This window comes from Castanea sativa, chromosome 1 (genome assembly GCF_040712315.1).
Source record: "Castanea sativa cultivar Marrone di Chiusa Pesio chromosome 1, ASM4071231v1".
In the NCBI taxonomy this organism is placed as follows: Eukaryota; Viridiplantae; Streptophyta; class Magnoliopsida; order Fagales; family Fagaceae; genus Castanea; species Castanea sativa.
Genome location: NC_134013.1, coordinates 70,078,589 through 70,097,756, shown reverse-complemented (window position 1 = coordinate 70,097,756; position 19,168 = coordinate 70,078,589). Strand labels below are relative to the sequence as shown.

General features: G+C 33.3%; 2 protein-coding genes across 2 annotated transcripts; both read left to right on the top strand.

Annotated features, from left to right (window-relative positions):
* The first annotated feature begins 7,638 nt into the window (after window positions 1–7,638).
* Window positions 7,639–8,748, top strand: LOC142633322 (uncharacterized). The gene has a single exon (XM_075807537.1). It carries the CDS (start codon window positions 7,639–7,641, stop codon window positions 8,746–8,748), a length of 1,110 nt encoding a protein of 369 aa, XP_075663652.1.
* Window positions 8,749–17,353: 8,605 nt separating this feature from the next.
* Window positions 17,354–18,469, top strand: LOC142633297 (uncharacterized). Its single transcript, XM_075807512.1, has one exon. It carries the CDS (start codon window positions 17,354–17,356, stop codon window positions 18,467–18,469), a length of 1,116 nt encoding a protein of 371 aa, XP_075663627.1.
* Window positions 18,470–19,168: the final 699 nt, after the last annotated feature.

The following is a 19,168-nucleotide window of genomic DNA, read 5'->3' as shown; positions in this document are numbered from 1 at the left end:
GTTAACACAAATAAATTGGCATGTCAAACGTGTTTATTGCGGGTTAGGCAGGTTGACCCTCTTATGACACGTTTCTTATCGTGTCGCTTTTGGGTTGACCCATTTATGACCCAAACCCATTAAAGCCCAACCCTAACCCGAAAAATCCGTGTCGGGTTCGTGTCGTGTTCGCGGGTTGGGACGAACATTTACACCCCTAATAAAAATTGACTGGAGCAGTAACATGTGCAGGGACTTTAAATTTTAGGAGCAATATGATCTTTAGGAAAAAAATGTAATTTAATCTAGGTTTATCACATTCCTGTCTTATTTTGTTTGTCTAGTACTATTTCAATTTTTGCTGTTCCAATGTAATTGGCATATTTCAAAAGACAATCAAATACATCAATGCTTGATAATATATTCAAGTTTTTCTTTTTCTTTTTTTGAAGTTAAACCATGATATCAATTCATTAAGAGAGATTAAGAGAAAGTACATCATGAGAGAGCAAGAGCACTGAAAAACAGGGCTTTCTTCAAGCCATACGTTTTCACTGTCTAAGTTCTTTGTTGCTATTTTTTTTTTGAGAAGGTAGTTCTTTGCTACTTTGGCAAGAAGATGTGCAACCTGATTTCCAGTTGGTCGTGTTGTGAGACTAAGAATGCAGACCGATAGGCACCCAGGGGGCAGGGACAACTGAGGGACAACCTTTTTAGACTATCACTTGAACCTTAAAAAAAAAAAAAAAGTATACATTAAACATACCATAAAAAAGAAACGCACTGAATGATGTGTGTATACAATGCTTTAGGAAAATGAAGTACCAAAATAAAGTCCTCTTGCCTATTTAAATATTACTGTTTTCACCCCCTCAAAAAAAAAATATTACTGTTTCCTAAAAAAAAAAATCATCTTTCTAGAATTAATAAATAAAATTTTTATCTTACCCTTTATTTTATTTAAAAATTTAATGCAATTATTTTTTTAAAGTTTAAATTAATAAGGGTAATTCTGGAAACTTATACTTTTTTATACAACAGATAAGACATTAATGATGTTTCCATTAAAAATTAAGAAGTTAGGTTTTTGAAACAAGACAAATAAATTAGAATGGAGGGAGTAAGATTCTAGAAAAAACATCTTTAGGGAAATAAATCTTAATTTAGATTTACCATACTTTCTTAGTATTATTTTGTTTGTCTAGTAGTATTTCATTTTTTTTTTCAGTTCCAAATTAGATTGTTTGTTTTATTTTTGACAGTAAATGTTCCTTAATTTACTGAGTTCCATATTCAAGTTTAAATATTTAAAAATTATAAGTGCAATTTGAAATCTTCTAGTACTATTATTTTGGAGAAACGTGCGTGTTCTTTTTTCAAAAAATAAAAAGATTTTCTAAGCTTGGAGAGAAAACTTTACCAAACCCTTCAGCCAAAAAAAAAAACCCCTTCACCGCAGCCACCACCACCGCATTTCTCACACTCTCATCCCTCTGTTTTGGACATTGCAAGGTATTCTCTAACCTCAAATTTTTTAATAAACCAAACCCAAGCATGTATTATTATGGTTAATGATCAGACATTAAACGTTCTGATTGCATTTTCTTTTTCTTTTTCTTTTAAGTTTTTAGAAGGCTGTTTCTTTTTTTGTCTGTTGCCTGTGTTTGTATGTTCTGTATCGAAGAGAGAGAGAGAGAGAGCGTATTGCTTGGATGAGGTTTCTAGCCTTTTGTTTTAGGATGCATTGATATGAGCTACACACTAGAAAGCACAGACACTCCATTTAGTACCTGTGTCATACACCATTTTATGATAAAATTTTTCAAAGTTTGCTTATATCACAAAGTCGTACTCATGCCCATACCCGTACCCTATGCTTCCTAGGCTGCACCTGCAATGTTTGGTTGCCAAGAAATGAAGAAAGTGCAAGAAAAGATGGGGACTTTTTTTTAATTCATTTTAAGCAATGCTGGGACCATAAATTATTGAACAACTTTTACCACATCTCGCTATGTGGCGAGTTGTGAATGGTGGAGTTATGGACTCACTATTTTTTCTTTATCGCTTATAGCTCGCCACGTAACAAGTTGTGAAATAAGTTGTAGTCTTAGTATTTTCCATACATTTTTTCAGATTTTTATTTTATTTACTGAGATGCAGACTTGGCTTTTTTAATAATCAATTAAATATTTTTATTAGTCACTTGTGTATTAAGTGAGCAATTTATCAATTATGTCAGCAATTTTAATAATATGACGGTAGGGATCAAAATGAAAATTTAGAAAAACTTAAGGACCAAATCAAAAACTTTTACAAAGAGACTGATTATTTTTATTTATTTATTTTTTTTTTAAGTTTAAGATTTTCCTCTTAAAACGTTTTATTATAATCTAGAAAAATATATAGAAGAATGAAAAAAAAAAAAAATGCAGCTCAATTTTATAAAAGATGTTTATTTAGTGTCATATGTGGACATTAATTTTTATTTCCTCTTTTTTGCAAAGGTAGCCATGGTATTGCAAGGGACAGTGACATAAATCTTAAGGGGCTTAGAAGTAAGAAGCAAAAGATGGCTGTCAATAGTAATCGGAGGCCATGGTCGGAGCTCCCTGACGCTTTGCTTTACATGGTCACCAAGTTGCTAGGTACTATTGACTATCTCTTGTTTGGCAGAGTCTGCAGAGCATGGAGGTTGTATGCTGTGGCATATAGGCAAGAGTTTATGGCATCCCAACCTCCACTTGTTTTCTTTATGTCTAAACGTTCTAAGGGAGCTTGTTACTTTTATAACATCTTTGATGGAAGGAAGTACAAGGCAAAACTCCCCAACCTTGTTGGCAAAATCTGTTATAGGATCTCATATGGGTACTTGGTAGTAGAAGACCAGATGGATGCGGTAAATTCTCAAATTTGGCTTATAAATCCTTTTACAAGACATGAACTCCGTGTCCTTAGCCCTCCCCTAGAGCATAATCATGTCATCCTTGCTTCTTTAGAGACACCTTTGTCAAAGTTCGTAATCATAGCCTTTCGCAGATATGGCTCATATCTACAGTTTTGTAGATCCACATATGCCGATTGGACTCATTGTGATTGCAATGATCACTGGATGTTTGTTGATTTAGCCGTGTTCAAGTGAAAATTGTATGCAATAACAACTGGTGCTGGAATAGGAGTGGTAAATCTAAACTCTTGTCCTTATGTGACCCCATTGGAAGTTAAATCCATTCCAAATTTGAAAGGTGAACTGTGGTTACGGGGTACTGATGAGCAGCTCCTGTTGATTAATGCAATTGGAAATAATCATGAAGTTTATGAGCTAAATTTTTTGAAGATGGAATGGATGAAAATGCAAAACTTTGGAGATCAAGCATTGTTTCTGGATTATTATAAGGGCGGCTTAGGTTTTAGCAACAAAACCAGATGGAAAGATAGTGAAAGACCTTTTAACGGCAGATACTATTTTGATCGTGATAACACAGACATTTGGTTCCAGTTCATGGATGGTAGGCGCGACCAGTCTTTCCCTTTCATGGGAAGAAAATGTATGCCAAATACTTTACGATTTAAACCATCTTGGTATTTTCCACACGAGTCTTGCAATGTGGATCTTTCTCTCAAGAGTCAAGACTAGTTACATTCATTATCCCTACCATTTATATATTGAATGAATCATTTGGACAAGAGTTTGAGAGGTTTTATATATTTGTTGCTCTTTATTTCCCTTATTTTCTACTTTTAACTCTTTTTGATGTCATTCTCATTGAAGAAAATTCCCTGCAACCAGGGTATTTGCTGTTTACTGCTGCCCATTTTGTGTTTCTTAAATAGTCAACCTGTGCAGATTGTACCATCTCTTTTGTGATAAGAAAAATCCAACAAGGGTAATTCTATTCTTCTCAACAAAATGCCCTTAAAATTTTTAGATCATTGTTACGTTTACCACTATTGTAACATTGTTCATTGTTATTATTGGCTTGATTATTTATTTCTTAATAAAATTAATGAACTTGGAACAAAAAAACATACAAAATTTAAAATTTTAAAAAAAGTGACTAAAAAGCACCAAAATTTGCAGTAATTTTTAATTGCAGCAGCAATAGATCATTGTAAGACAAATGGATCAAGTTTCTTTTATTTTTGATTTCTTTTTTAACTTCCTGAATTTCGTAATTATAATTGTTTAATATGGTGGCACCTTATTATGTTTTCCTCTCATTTTCACAAGGTGCTGAAATATATGAATACTAGTTCTTGATAGGATTAAAAAGACATAAGACAGCAAAATGGGGATGACAACAAAGCAACCTGAAATGTATGAATCTTTTCTGACTGGTCTTCACTAACTGTGTTAAGGGAACCAAATCACACGTCTGCAGAGTGCATTGAAGACAACGCAGAGCACAGTGAAGATCAAACAGACGTACAGAATGCAGAATGTAGTGCTCAGGATACAGGGTGAAGATTAATACATATGCAAAATGAAGATCAGAGGGCGTGTGTTAGGATTTATCACATGTGCATTCAATCCAAGTCAGTACATGGTGAATATTAATTTGTTGAGGAGTTGCTTGAGGCACGTGTGATAAAATACTGATTGTTATGGTTTGATAAAATATAAATAAATAAATGATTGTCCCAAAACTTAAACTATTAAAAAATGGTAAATTTTATTATTTAACCACAATTCTAATAAGCTACAGCCATACAAGCTTTGAAGGCTATTGAAGACTAAAACTCTTTTATATATGGGCAATAAAGGGTTCAAGTTATAGGGTTCAATATGTATATATCCCATTGATGGATGTAAACAAACAACAATAGTTTGGAGGTAGAGAGAATGGTGGGGAGAGACGGGTGGGGTTGTGATTCTTGAACTCCCAAGTTATCCTAGATCATGTCGTTGTACAGATCATTCAACCTTCAGACAATTAGCCATGTTTGGAATGCAGGAATAGTTTTAGACATTTAGTCATGTTTGGGATGCAGGAATAGTTTTAGAAATGGAATAGTTATTATGTTGTAATCATCGTTAAGTTTTTTTTTTTTTTTTTTTGCATTTTTTATTCTTTTGTAATAATCATTTAGTTGTTTCGTTGTCTCTATATATTATTAGTTTGGACTTGATTACAAAATTTATAGGGGAAATTATATTTTACCATCATAAACTATACTCTCGATTACACTTTGTACCATAAATTTTTTGACTGCACATTTTGTACTCTAAACTATAATCATGATGCGAAGAAAATCAGTAGGCTGGATGCTTTGAACTTGAAAAGACTAGTGGCTGTCTTGATGGCTTGAAAAAGGAAGAAAAGCAATCAAATGTGATTGGGGTCTCCGACCAAGAACCCTCCGATGGCAAAGTAAGTTTTTCTCTCTCAAATTTTGGAGTTCAAACTTTTTAGGATGTGTAAAAACGTACATTTGTCTGGTTTGAATGAGCGTTTATATAGTATCCGAGAGACAGTTATCAGACTTGTAACCTCCTCTGAATTTGAGGAGGTGTGAGGGTTCAGGAATAACTTCTACAACTGTTTAGGAGTTATATTTTTTTTTTTCATCTAACAGTCACTGAAAGTTATGTGTGTGATAAGGAGTTGTTGTACACACTCAAGAATTTCCCTAAGCGTCAAGGGCTCGTCCAGGGGTCCTCCAGTCGTGTGTATCTCGCTTCCAAGGGAGGTCATTCCTTTATGGACGACCTTCTTATGGACGAGGTTGATGGTTCCCTCAGACGACATGGCAGTGGTTGTAAAACTTGACCATGCAAATCTTCATCCAAGCACCTTCTTGCGTGGACGAGCTTCTTTTGGATGAGGTTCTTATAGTCCTTTGCTTTTCTGGTTTTGTCCTAGACCACCATGGACGAGATTGGAAAATTCTTGAGTGTGTACAACAACTCCTTATCACACACATAACTTCCAGTAACCGTTAAATGAAAAAAATGTAACTCCTAAACAGTTGTGGAAGTTATTCCTGAACCTTCACACTTCCTCAAATCCAGGGGAGGTTATAAGTCTGATAGCTGTCTCTCGGACACTATATAAATGCTCATTCAAACCAGACAAATGTACGTTTTTACACATCCTAAAAAGTTGGAACTCCAAAATTTGAGAGAAAAAAACTAACTTTGCCATCGGAGGGTTCTTGGCCGAAGACCCCGGTCACCTTTGATTGTTTTTCTTCATTTTTTAAGCCATCAAGACAGCCAGTAGTCTTTTCAAGTCTGAAGCATCCAGCCTACTGATTTTCTTCGCATCATCAAACTTAATGTCAATATCTGGTGTAGAGTGTAATAGGGGTCATAATTTATGATGCAATTAAGTATAATATGAGGTATAATTTAAGGTGACAAATTGTAATTTCCCCAAATTTATATAAGGATTAAAGAACTTTTTTCAAAATTTACCAAAACGTTAAAGATTTTTAATTTTATGAACTGTTGAAAGTGACTTGAGCAGCAACATGTGAAGGGATTTTTAATTCAGGAGCAATAAGAACTTTAGGAAAAAAAAAAACGAAATTTAATCTAGATTTATTACTCTCTCTGTCTTGTTTTGCTTGTCTACCGTCTAATAGAATAGTATTTCAATTTTTGTTGTTCTAATATATTTGTCAAATTTTAAAAGTCAATCCAATATATCAATGCCTTTAATATATTCATGCATTTTTTAATCATATTTATTCATGTTTAAATAAGCAAAATTTTAAAACTTCAGATTTTTTTTCTTTTCTTTTTTGAAAGAAAAGTGTGGAGTATATTAAAAGGTTAGATTTTATAAGCTGGACAAACAAAAATGGACAAGAAACTTAGTTAAAATTCTTTATCTACATTTTTTTCGTTTAACGAAAAGAAATTAAACTATTTGTTATTGTTTACAATCTTTACAAAAATCGAAACCTCGTAATGGGTAACGAGGTGACAACTTATTAATTAAACCTCACAAGCCATTTGAAACTAAGAGGACTATTATAATTACATGACGTTTATCAAAAAATTTCCTTAATTGCACTACTTTTCGTTTCGTTTATCGAAAACACTAGACCTTTGCTTGACTACATTCTTTTCGTTTTGTTAACCGATCGATTAAATATGACCATCTTTTGGCTGAAAAATTCATTGAACTTCCAAACCAACTTATCAAACACTATTTAATTCTTGTTTCATTTTGAAACTTGTAAGGCAGTATCTAGAATTCTATATAAGTAGGTGACCGAAAGCAAGAGCCCTAACAGAAACCAAATTCTCAAAGACAAGCTAGCTATAGCCAACATATCATCACTCTAAGACGTTAAGGTGATTTTCTTTGCCCTTATATTTTCTATATAAATGAATATCTTTAGGAATGAAAACGCATATGAAGCTCAATAATCAATTTTAGCATGGCTTTTACATCGTATTAAGCATGTTCTAGGAATCTATATACGTTTCATTTTGCGTTTCCTATATTTTTCAACGATGGGTAATGGACCAACTATACATATGTCATATGTGCAGTTATGTTTCATTGTATAATATATTGCACGTAATACTAGTGGTGGGAAACTGAATTATAAACAATACAATACTAATATGAATAGAAATCTATTAGATGTTTGTTTAGTGTTATATATAAGCATTAATCTTTATTTTTTCTTTGTGCTAAGGTAGGCATGGAATTGCAAGGGGACAGTAGGCTTATAAGTAAGAAGAAAAAGATTATTGCTCCATCAGATGATAATAATTGGAAGCCGTGGTCGGAGCTCCCTGAGACTTTGCTTCGTCAGATAACTAATTTGTTAGGTGCTATTGATTATCTCATTTTTGCCTGTGTGTGTAGAACTTGGAGGCTGTACGCTGTGGCAAACAAGCAAGGGTTTATGGCATCCCAACCTCCACTCGTAGTTCTTTTCTTACATCGGGGATCAAAAATTTTTTGTTACTTCTATAGCATTGTTGATCAAAGGTTGTTCAAGGCATTACTGCCTAGCCTTATTGGCAAAGAGCTTTTTGGGGTTTCTTTTGGGTACTTGATCATCGTAGACAAGAAAAAGATTTCAGGTTCTGAAATTTGGCTTCTGAATCCCTTTACGGGACATGAACTTTTTTTTCCTTGCCCTCCCAATCAGTTTCAATATGTCACCCTCGCTTCTTTAGCTACACCTTTGCCAGAGTTCATAATCATATGTTTTTCCCGTGAATGCTTACAGTTCCGTAGGTCCACGGATGTCAACTGGACTCAATATAAATATGATAACCCTAATATGATTTACAGTTTTGCTTTCTTCAACGGCAAGATATATATATCAAATAATGAAGGCATTAGGGTGCTAAATCTGAATCCCCTGCATCCTCATTTGACCTTGTTGAATGTAAAAGGCAATGCAAATGTGTATCCTGGATTGTGGCAGTTACTGTGTTTTGATAAACAGCTCCTTTTGATTTCTGGATGTTCTGATTATGAAGTTTATGAGCTAAATTTTTTGAAGATGGAATTGGTGAAGATTCCTAACTTGGGAGATCAAGCATTGTTCCAGGATGGCAGTAAGTACTCAGCACTTAGCAACATAACAAGTTGGGAAGCTGTTGGGATCCCGCCTTCTAATAATTGCATATACAGTATTTCCGAATATGATTCTGACTACTCTGTGAAGTTCTTTGATGATAGATGCCCCCGGTCTTTCCCAATCTTGCGAGGAGAACGTTACATACCACCTAGATGTAATAAATTCTGGTATTTTCCTCATCAGTCTTGTCGTGTGGATTCTCTCTGTGAAGATTAGTTTGGATTTCTACCTATTCATCATCCCTACCATTTGTGTATTAAACTTATCATTTAGACTAGTTTTGAAGGTTTTTATTTATATTGTTCTCCTTCGTTTCCCTTATTTACTTTCGATGCACTTTTTTTTTTTTTTCATTATGATATGCTTATCTATATACCTATATAAATACTAATAGCCGAAACATTGGACTTTTTGTTGGTTATTTTTTATTGCCCCACTTAATACATAAATTTATGCCACACCTTTACATTTAAAAACTAAATGATTGTATCTTTTCATTTTACTGAATAAAAGAGTTTGACTTGCCTTCAATTTTATTTATTAAAAAAAACTTTACATCCAGTTAAAAGTTAACAGAACACCTCCTTTTCTTTTAGCAAAGTGCAGCCACATCATCTATTAACTTAACAGATGGTTGAGATTAAAATATAAGGCCACGTTATTTTTTATTTTCTTTCAAGAGAAACTGACAGTTTCTCAAGTTAAGCATCTCCTCCGCAACAAACGAGGGGTGAAGGAAATTGCACAGCACCTTAAATCTCTCTTCATCAATATCTCTTCTTCCCCCTTCAAAGAAACTCAAAAAGAATAGAAAAATATTTATTGATCTAAACATAGAGTTTTCACAACTACTACAATTATTCCATTTTAGATGTATGTTTCTCGATGATCGTATTACGTTTTTTATTAGATCCAGGAGATAGCGTAAACGGAAAAACTAGAATCCAATAATTTTCTATTCTTCTTCTTCTCTTTTGGTGTGATTTAATTTAGAGCTTTTGAGACTGGGTTATATGGGCTTTTGGAACCAAACGTTATTTGTAAAGATTCGAAGAAAAAAGAGGAAAGAAAGGATGTGGTTTCCTTTCTAGTTCTTAGTTTCTTTGAAAGAAGAAGAAAGAAATGAAGAAATAAAGGCATTTATGAGGAATTGAGAATAGATTTCAAGTGTTGTCCAATGCCTTAATGGTTCAACCCCTGATTTGTGAAGACATGCTGTGATGTGTTGGATCTAATGGAGGAAGACTAGTCCGGCTATAGTGAAGGGGCTCAGATTTCTCCTTCCAAATCTCTCTGCATCTTATCAGATTTATCTCTCCAATTCTCTGTGTCTATCCATATGTCCATTTATTTTTTTAATAGTGAAAACTGAAAAGTTTCATCAGCCCACACCAAACGGTACTAAAAAGAAAAAAGTGTAATGGTTCAATGTTTTTCTGTGTTTATCAACATTCTCAGCAAAAAAAAAAAAGAGTGTGTTTTTAAAGTAGATGTAGCAGAACAATGTATCTTTTCATTTGGTGCTTATACAAACCATTTCAGTACAGTTTCTTACTACGGTTGGTGTTCAGTTGCATTGTTCCAGCAGGTAGTTATAAATTTTACACCTTTCCTAATAAATTACCGAATGGCTTAACTAATTGAAGAGAACACAAAGAGCAATACTACAAGAGAAGGATCAATGTAGAAAAGAGCACTACTTCAAGAGAGGGATAACAAAGGATCTGATTGTGGGGAAAAGAAAAAGAAAAATAAAGAGGCAAGAAGAGATAGTTACAGAATATACGAAGAGAAAGAGATGGAATTTTTTGTACCTGTACCTTAACATCGTCCTGCCCTTCTTCTTCTTTCTTTTTTTTCTTCCTCTTCATGTTGCTTTGCCCAAACGCCTCTCCAACCTTTGTTTTGTTTAGCTGTATAGGAGAAAATAGGTTTATCGTTTGTGTAGTTTGGGTTTCCTTTTTTACTTCTTTAAAGCAACCACATCAGTTCCTCTATTTTACACATCTATTTTTACACTAAAAACCTACTTTTTATATTTTACACATCCACTTTTACAAAACACCCACACCAGTTCATCTATTCTATCACATCTTTTAATTAAATAATCAATTTCTTCACATTTTTTATTATTTCTCTCAACTACCCGAGATATATACGCGCACTCTCTCTCTCTCTCTACCCATTTCTGATTTGTTTCTCTATTGCTCTCTCTCTCTCTCTCTCTCTCTCTCTCTCTCTACCAATTTCAGATCAACTCTCCCTAGCTCCAATCTGCTCCGATCCGCGAGCTCCGAGCTCCAATCCACGATCCGTGAGCTCTGATCCACGAGCTCCGATCCACAGGCAAGACCTACGAGCTTCGATCCACAGGCAAGATCTACGAGCTCTGATCCAGTCAAGCACCGATCGTTCCAATCAAGCACCGATCTATGTTTGTGTATCTCAGTTTTTTTTTTTTGAGCAAGTGTATCTCTGTGTTGATTCTCCGTGTTGATTTGTCTGTGTGGATATGTTTGTGTGTGGGTGTGTTTGTGTGCATCTGAGAAAAAAAAAAAAAGATGAGCAGTTAACTGGGTTTGTTGAGCACGGAGAAGAGAGAGAAAAAAATGAGCGAACGGAAATTAATAAAATAATGAATAAACAAGCTACAGTAACCGTGTAAATATACATGGTTACTGATGCTCGTGAATGGATTTGCACAATTTTGCACATTTTTACACCCACTGATGTGGGTGTTTTTTTGCTCAACATGTGTAAAATTGGTAATTTTTTCTATTTTAGAGGAATTGATGTGGTTGCTCTTAGTGTAATGTTTTGTTAAACGTGCACGTGAATTAATTCTAATTCAATTTTTTGCACAATCCCAATGTTAATTGCATCTGTTAAGTGTCAAATATGAAAACAGGTGCTTTTAACCTTTTAGTTTATAACAATAATAATAATATTATAATAATTATAATTGTACATCAATTTTTGTTGATAATATTGAAGTATATCAACTATTATAAATTTTAAAGTTCTTAACAATTTATTTAGGATTTGCCTAATAAACATATATGCATAAATAAATATTTATATCTATTTATTTATATATAAAATTTAGAGATAACTTCAAAATAATTCAAAAGTATTAACAAAATGTCTTTCTATACAATATTGACTCTCTTGAGATCTCATGAGTAGGAGTATACTTTTGCAAAAGTGAAAAATGAAGCTTTTTGGAAGGTGTTTGATTTACAAACGTCATTCCATACTTATTTACATAGGTATATTTTCATTCAATAGAAACCTTTTGGTATATTTAATATGAAAATTTATGACCTTTCAATAAGCACTTTTTAGTGTGTGTATATATATATATTACAATTATATATTATATATACCTATATACCTATATATACAACACAAATTAAATTAAAGATTCAACATTCTGTCTCTTATTCCTTTCCACAAAAAATTAATAAATAAAACAACATTACTTTTTTCTATTTAACTAATAAAACTTTGTGCTATTTCTTTCAAATTTTGTGGGTAAAATTTCATGCATTTTTGCTTACTATTCCAACTAAAAAATAATGATTTTTTTCCCCTCCTAAAACTCATCCAGTAGCTATTCCCGTGCATCGCATAGGTTAGCGAATAGTTTAAGATAATTCCCTACAATTAGGGTAGCTAAAGGATTTATCACACGTGCATTCAATCCAAGTCAGTATAGGGTGAATGTTAGTTTGTTGAGGGGTTGCTTTAGGAAAATTTGACAAAATACTGATTGTTATGCTTTAAAAAGTTAAAAATAAATACAAATACAAATAAAAATAATAATTGTCCCAAAACTTAAGCTTTTAAGAAATGGTAAATTTTATCATTTAATCATAATTTTAATAAGTTGCAACCTTACAAGCTTTAAAGGCTATTGAAGACTAAAACACTATTATATATGGACTGTAAAGGGTTCAAGTTATAGGGTTCAATATATATCCCATTGATTGATGTAAACAAACAACAATAATTGGAGGTAGAGAGAAGGGTGGGGTTGTGATTCTTGAGCTTCAAATTATCCTAGATCATGTCATTGTACAGATCATTCAGCCCTCAAGACATTTAGCCATGTTAGAAATGCAGGAATAATTTTGGGAATGGAATATTTATTCTATTGTAATCATCATTGAGTTATTTTGTTGCATTTTTTATTCTTTTGTAATAATTATTTAGTTGTTTGGTTGTCTCTATTATTAGTTTGGGCTTGATTACACTTTACCACCGTATACTATACCCTTACTTACATTTTGTAGCCTAAATTTTTTGAATGCACCTTTTGCACCCTAAATTATGATTGTTGTTACACATTGTACGCCAACTTGAATTTCAATATAATTTAACAGACCAAAATTGAGAATTAAACCTGTTTGCCAAACAATATAATTAGTAAGCACTGTTACAAAACTATATTTTTTATTAACATCTCGAGTCTCAAAGACTCGATTTTGGGCCTATAAATTGAGTCTCAAAGACTCGATTTCAATGTTTTAATCACGTCTGATTTGGCATATTTTCCACGTGGCGTCTACCTGAAAATCGAGTCTCTAAAACTCGATTTATAAGCCAAAAAAAATTTAAGTCTAAGTCATGTACAATCCATTCTCAAAGATACAAAAAAAAAAAAATAAAAATAAATAAAGAAATCCCAGAAACACAACAACCACCAAAACCCACATTTTGCCTATCCCACATCAAAATCCACCCACCAGTATGGGGTTTGTAGAAGATCATGACTAAGCAAAACCCACCACAAAAAAAAAAAAAAAAAAAAACCCAAGGCGTGCAAGCCCAGATCCACGGCGAGCAAAACCCAAATCCACAGCGACAAATCTACGGCGAGCAAAACGTAGGCCCACAGTGACAAACCCAAAAATGATCCGGCCACCACTCCATCTACCACTCCCAACCCAGCCACTGATTTCATCCAATCCAATTTCATCCAAGCCCAGCCAGCCACCACTCCCAACCCACCTACCCAAAATAAAAACCCACCCATCACCACATCGATCAGCAACCATCAAAACCCACCCAGCCAACCACCCATCAAAACCATTGATCAGCAACCACTACCGCCTAGATCCATCACCACCACCACCTACATGCAGTCCGCAAACCCATATTTAAAAAAAAAAAAAAAGGATGGTAGATCAGATGAGAGCGGAGAGAGGGGGAGAATGGTGAAAAGGAAAGAAAAGAAAAGAGAGAGCAGTGAGAGAGGACCAGATTTGTAAAACATTTTACTTGATTTGTAAAGAGTTGGCTTATAAATAGAGTCTTAGAGACTCGATTTCTAGGTAGACGCCACGTGAAAAAAAATGTCACATCAAATGTGATCAAACCATAGAAATCGAGTCCCAAAGACTCGATTTATAAGCCTAAATCGAGTCTTAGAGACTCAAGATGTTAGGTATATATATATAGTTTGAAAACAGTGCCTACTAATTATATTGTTTGGCAAATAAGGTTAATTCCCAATTTTGGCCTAATTTAACAACAAACTTAATGTCAATGTCGGGTGTAAAATGTAATAGAGGGTCATAATTTATGGTGCAATTAAAGTGTAATATGAGGTACTATAATTTAAAGTAGTAAATTATAATTTCCCCAAATTTATACTGGTATTAAAAAACTTTTTTCAAAATTTACCAAAACATTGAAGATTTTTAGTTTTGGGGATAGAAGAAAGTGACTTGAGCAGCAACATGTGAAGGGATTTTTAATTTCAGGAGCAAAAAGAACTTTAGGAAAGAAAATGTAATTTAATCTAGATTTATCATATTCTCGTTCTTTTTTTAAGAGAGTTTTAACCTATGATATCTGCTCCTAATGATAGCTCTTTATCATCAAATCAAAACACTAATTAGTTTTAGCTTATTTATTGTCTAGTAGTAGTTCAATTTTTTCTGTTCTAATATATTTGTCAAATTTTATAAGTCAAGCCAATATATCAATGCCTTTAATATATTCATGTTCTTTTTAATCATTTTTAAGTAAGCACAATTTTAAAACTTCATTTTTTTTTTTGTTTTTGAAAGAAACGTGTGGAGTATTTTAAAAGGTTAGATTTTAGGATAAATTACAAAGTAAATTCCTTTCATTTACACCATATTTCAAATTGGTTCATAACCTTTCAATTGAATTAATTTGGTCCCTAACCTTTTCAATACTGTGTAAATTTAGTCCCCGCTGTTATCTTTTGAATGGAAAAAACTAATGTGTCAAATGAAACAATAAAAAAAATATTTTTCATGTCATATCAGTTACCAACTGTACCGCCACATTAGATTTGGAAAAAAAAAAAAAAAAAACTAAATTAAAACTGAGACACGTGAAATCCCTCTACCAGCCAAATTCATCTCCAACTCCTCTCTCTCATCCTCAAGATCTCTTTTCTTGCGGTACCAGGTCTTTCTCTCCTATCCTTACTAACTTCATGTTTGGCTCCCTAGAATTTCAATAAAATTATTGCAATTTATTTTTGTTTTACTTGAAGAATGATTTGGCCATGGAAGTTGAGATTGATTTTGAATTTTTCGCTCAAACTCCTTCAAGTGGATTTGTATAAACACGTATCAAAATCTCTTCTTTCTCTCTTTTTAAAATTTGTTATGTATTTTTATTCATTTTCATAGACTCTTTAGACGGACATTGAGAATCATAACTTCAACCCAAATGCCATTCCATTTTGTACAAGTTATGTGTTTTGGCAAAGATGGTCTGCAACGAATATGGCAAAAGAGATTCGGACATTTCTAATAATCCTAGGATGTCCAATTCTTTGGATCCCAATTCATGTCCTTTGTATGAGAGGGGTCGGCGTAAACAACAAAAATAAAGAACATAAAATTAAACACCAGCCCAAAATTGTCTTCAAAACCACACTACCTAAACAAAAGAAAATACCTTTCATCTCCAATGTTTTCTTAGCTTAGCAGGCAACGGAATTATAGAACAAATAAAAAATAAAAAGCCCAGACTAAACAAAAGAATAGAAAAAATCATCAAAACCCTGAAACCCAATGATTAATGGATGTTTGAGCTTGGTTGTTTGTCGTTGGATGGGTGGGTAGCTGTTGCCGTTGCCTTGGCATCTCAAGTTCTTCAGTCATTCTCCTATCCTCCCCCTCTTCGTTTTTGTCTCACAATTGGGACTATGGATTCTCATGGTCTTAGGTGCATTTTTGTGATTTAGTTGGCTGACTTTTTTATTTTTAATTATAAGCTAAACAAACAAAATTGGACAAGAAACTTAGTTAAAATTCCTTAATTACATTTTTTTTCGTTTATCTAAAAAATTAGACTATTTGTTATTGTTTACAAAAATCGAAGCATTGTAATGGGTAGCTAAGATTACAAATTATTAAACCTCACAGCCATTTGAGGTTTAAACTTAATGTAGGTGTCGAGCGCAAAGTGTAATAAGAGTCATAATTTAGGATATAGTTAAAGTGTACTATGACGCATAATTTAAGGTGGTAAATTGTAACTTCTCCAAATTTATATTAGGATTAAAGAACCTTTTTCAAAATTTACCAAATCATTAGAGATTTTTAATTTTAGGAACGGTAGAAAGCAACTTGAGCAGCAACATGTAAAGGGCTTTTTAATTTCAGGAGCAATAAGAACTTTATGGGGGGAAAAAGTAATTTAATCTATATTTTTCATACTCTCTGTCTTGTTTTGCTTGTCTACTGTCTAATAGCTATATTTCAATTTTTGCTGTTCTAATATATTTGTCAAATTTTAAAAGTCAGTCCAATATATCAATGCCTTTAATATATTCATGGTTTTTTTAATCATATTATTCATGTTTAAATAAGCACAATTTTAAAACTTCGGATCTATTTTCCTTTCTTTTTTGAAAGAAACGAGTGGAGTATTTTAGGTTAAAGGATTAGGCTTTATAAGCTGGACAAACAAAAATGGACAAGAAACTTAGTTAAAATTCCTTAATTACATTTTTTTCGTTTAACAAAAAGAAATTAAAGTATTTGTTATTGTTTACAATGTTTACAAAAATCGAAACCACGTAATGGGTAACGAGGTGACAACTTATTAATTAAACCTCACAGCCATTTGAAACTAAGAGGACTATTATAATTACATGACGTTTATCAAAAAATTTCCTTAATTGCACTACTTTTCGTTTCGTTTATCGAAAACACTAGACCTTTGCTTGACTACATTCTTTTCGTTTTGTTAACCGATCGATTAAGTATGACCATCTTTTGGCTGAAAAGTTCATTGAACTTCCAAACCAACTTATCAAACACTATTTAATTCTTGTTTCATTTTGAAACTTGTAAGGCAGTATCTAGAATTCTATATAAGAAGGTGACCGAAAGCAAGAACCCTAACAGAAACCAAAGACAAGCTAGCCATAGCCACCATACCATCACTCTAAGACGTTAAGGTGATTTTCTTTGCCCTTATTTTTTTCTATATTCTCTATATAAATGAATATCTTTAAGAATGAAAAAGCATTTGAAGCCAATTAATCAATTTTAACTTGGCTTTTACATCGTATTAAGCATGTTCTAGGAATCAATATATGTTTCATTTTGCGTTTCCTATATTTTTCAACGATGGGTAATGGACCAACTATATATATTGCATATGTGCAGTTATGTTTCATTGTATAATATATTGCACGTAATACTAGTGGTGGGAAACTGAATTATAAACAATACAATACTAATATGAATAGAAATCTATTAGATGTTTGTTTAGTGTTTTATATAAGCATTAATCTTTATTTTTTCTTTGTGCGAAGGTAGGCATGGAATTGCAAGGGGGCAGTAGGCGTAGAAGTAAGAAGAAAAAGATCGTTTTTGCTCCATCAGATAATAATAATTGGAGGCCGTGGTCGGAGCTCCCTGAGGCTTTGCTTCATCAGATAACTAATTGGTTAGGTGCTATTGATTATCTCATTTTTGCCTGTGTGTGTAGAACTTGGAGGCTGTACGCTTTGGCAAACAAGCAAGGGTTTACGGCATCCCAACCTCCATTTGTAGTTTTTTTCTCACCTCGGGGATCGAAAAAATTTTGTTACTTCTATATCATTGTTGATCAAAGATGCTTCAAGGTATTACTGCCTAGCCTTATAGGCAAAGAGCTTTTTGGGGTTTCTTTTGGGTACTTGATCTTCGTAGACAAGAAAAAGATTTCATCTTCTGAAATTTGGCTTCTGAATCCCTTTACGGGACATGAACTTTTTTTTCCTAGCCCTCCCAATCGGTTTCGTTATGTCACCCTTGCTTCTTTACCCACTCCTTCGCAAGAGTTGATCATCATATGTTTTTCCGTTGAATGCTTACAGTTCCGTAGATCCACGGATGTCAATTGGACGCTATATACATATGATAATCCTGAGATGATTTACAGTTTAGCTCTCTTCAACGGTAAGATATATATATCAAATAATGAAGGCATTAGGGTGCTAAATCTGAATTCTCTGCATCCTCATTTGACCTTGCTGAATGTAAAAAGCAATACAAATGAGTATCGTGGATCGTGGCAGTTACTGGGTTTTGATAAACAGCTCCTTGCGATTTGTGGATATCCTGATTATGAAGTTTATGAGCTAAATTTTTTGAAGATGGAATTGGTGAAGATTCCTAACTTGGGAGATCAAGCATTGTTCCAGGATGGCAGTAAGTTCTCAGCAATTAGCAACATAACAAGTTGGGAAGCTGTTGGGATCCCGCCTTCTAATAATTGCATATACAGTTTTTGTTCAGAATATAATTCTGGCTACTCTGTGAAGTTCTTTGATGGTAGATGCCCCCAGACTTTCCCAATCTTGCGAGGAGGACGTTCCACACCCCGTAGATGTAATAAAGTCTGGTATTTTCCTCATCAATCTTGTCGTGTGGATTCTCTCTGTGAAGACTAGTTTGGATTTCTTCTTATTCATCAACCCTACCATTTATGTATCGAACGTATCCTTTAGACAGGAGTTTTGAGGGTTTTTATGTATTTTGCTGTTCTTCATTTCCCTTATTTACTTTTGCAATACCTTTTTTATTTTTATTTTTATTTTTTTATTATGATATGGTCATCGAAGATAATTTCCTGCAATTAGGGTAGCTAAAGTTTACTGCCGCTATTTCTGTGGCTTTTAAAATCTTCTTAAAAGTTTTAGATCATTGTCACAATGTCACATTTATCACTATTGTCATTAATTATTATTGGGTTAATTGTTTATTCATTGATTAAATTAATGAACTTGGAACAAAAAATGTCATCTATTAATGAGGTTGGAAGCAAGAATAATGCTACAGTCACAAACTATTTTACAATATTTTCACAAACTATTAATGTGGCAAATTCTTATTAATTCTAATATAGGTCCACCTCTTACGTCACATTTATGTTTATTAATGATTATTTGAAAATTATTAAAGTCACATAAGCACAAAACTTACATACAGTACCTTAGGTGCTGTTTGTTAGGTTCCCCTCTTAAGATTCTGCCACGTGGCTACTTAACTTAAAAAATACACTTCCATTAATGAGAAAAAAGCCATATGGCAGAATTTTAAGAGAGGAACCTAAGGAACAGCACCTAAGTACTGTACCTAAGTCTTGCTCT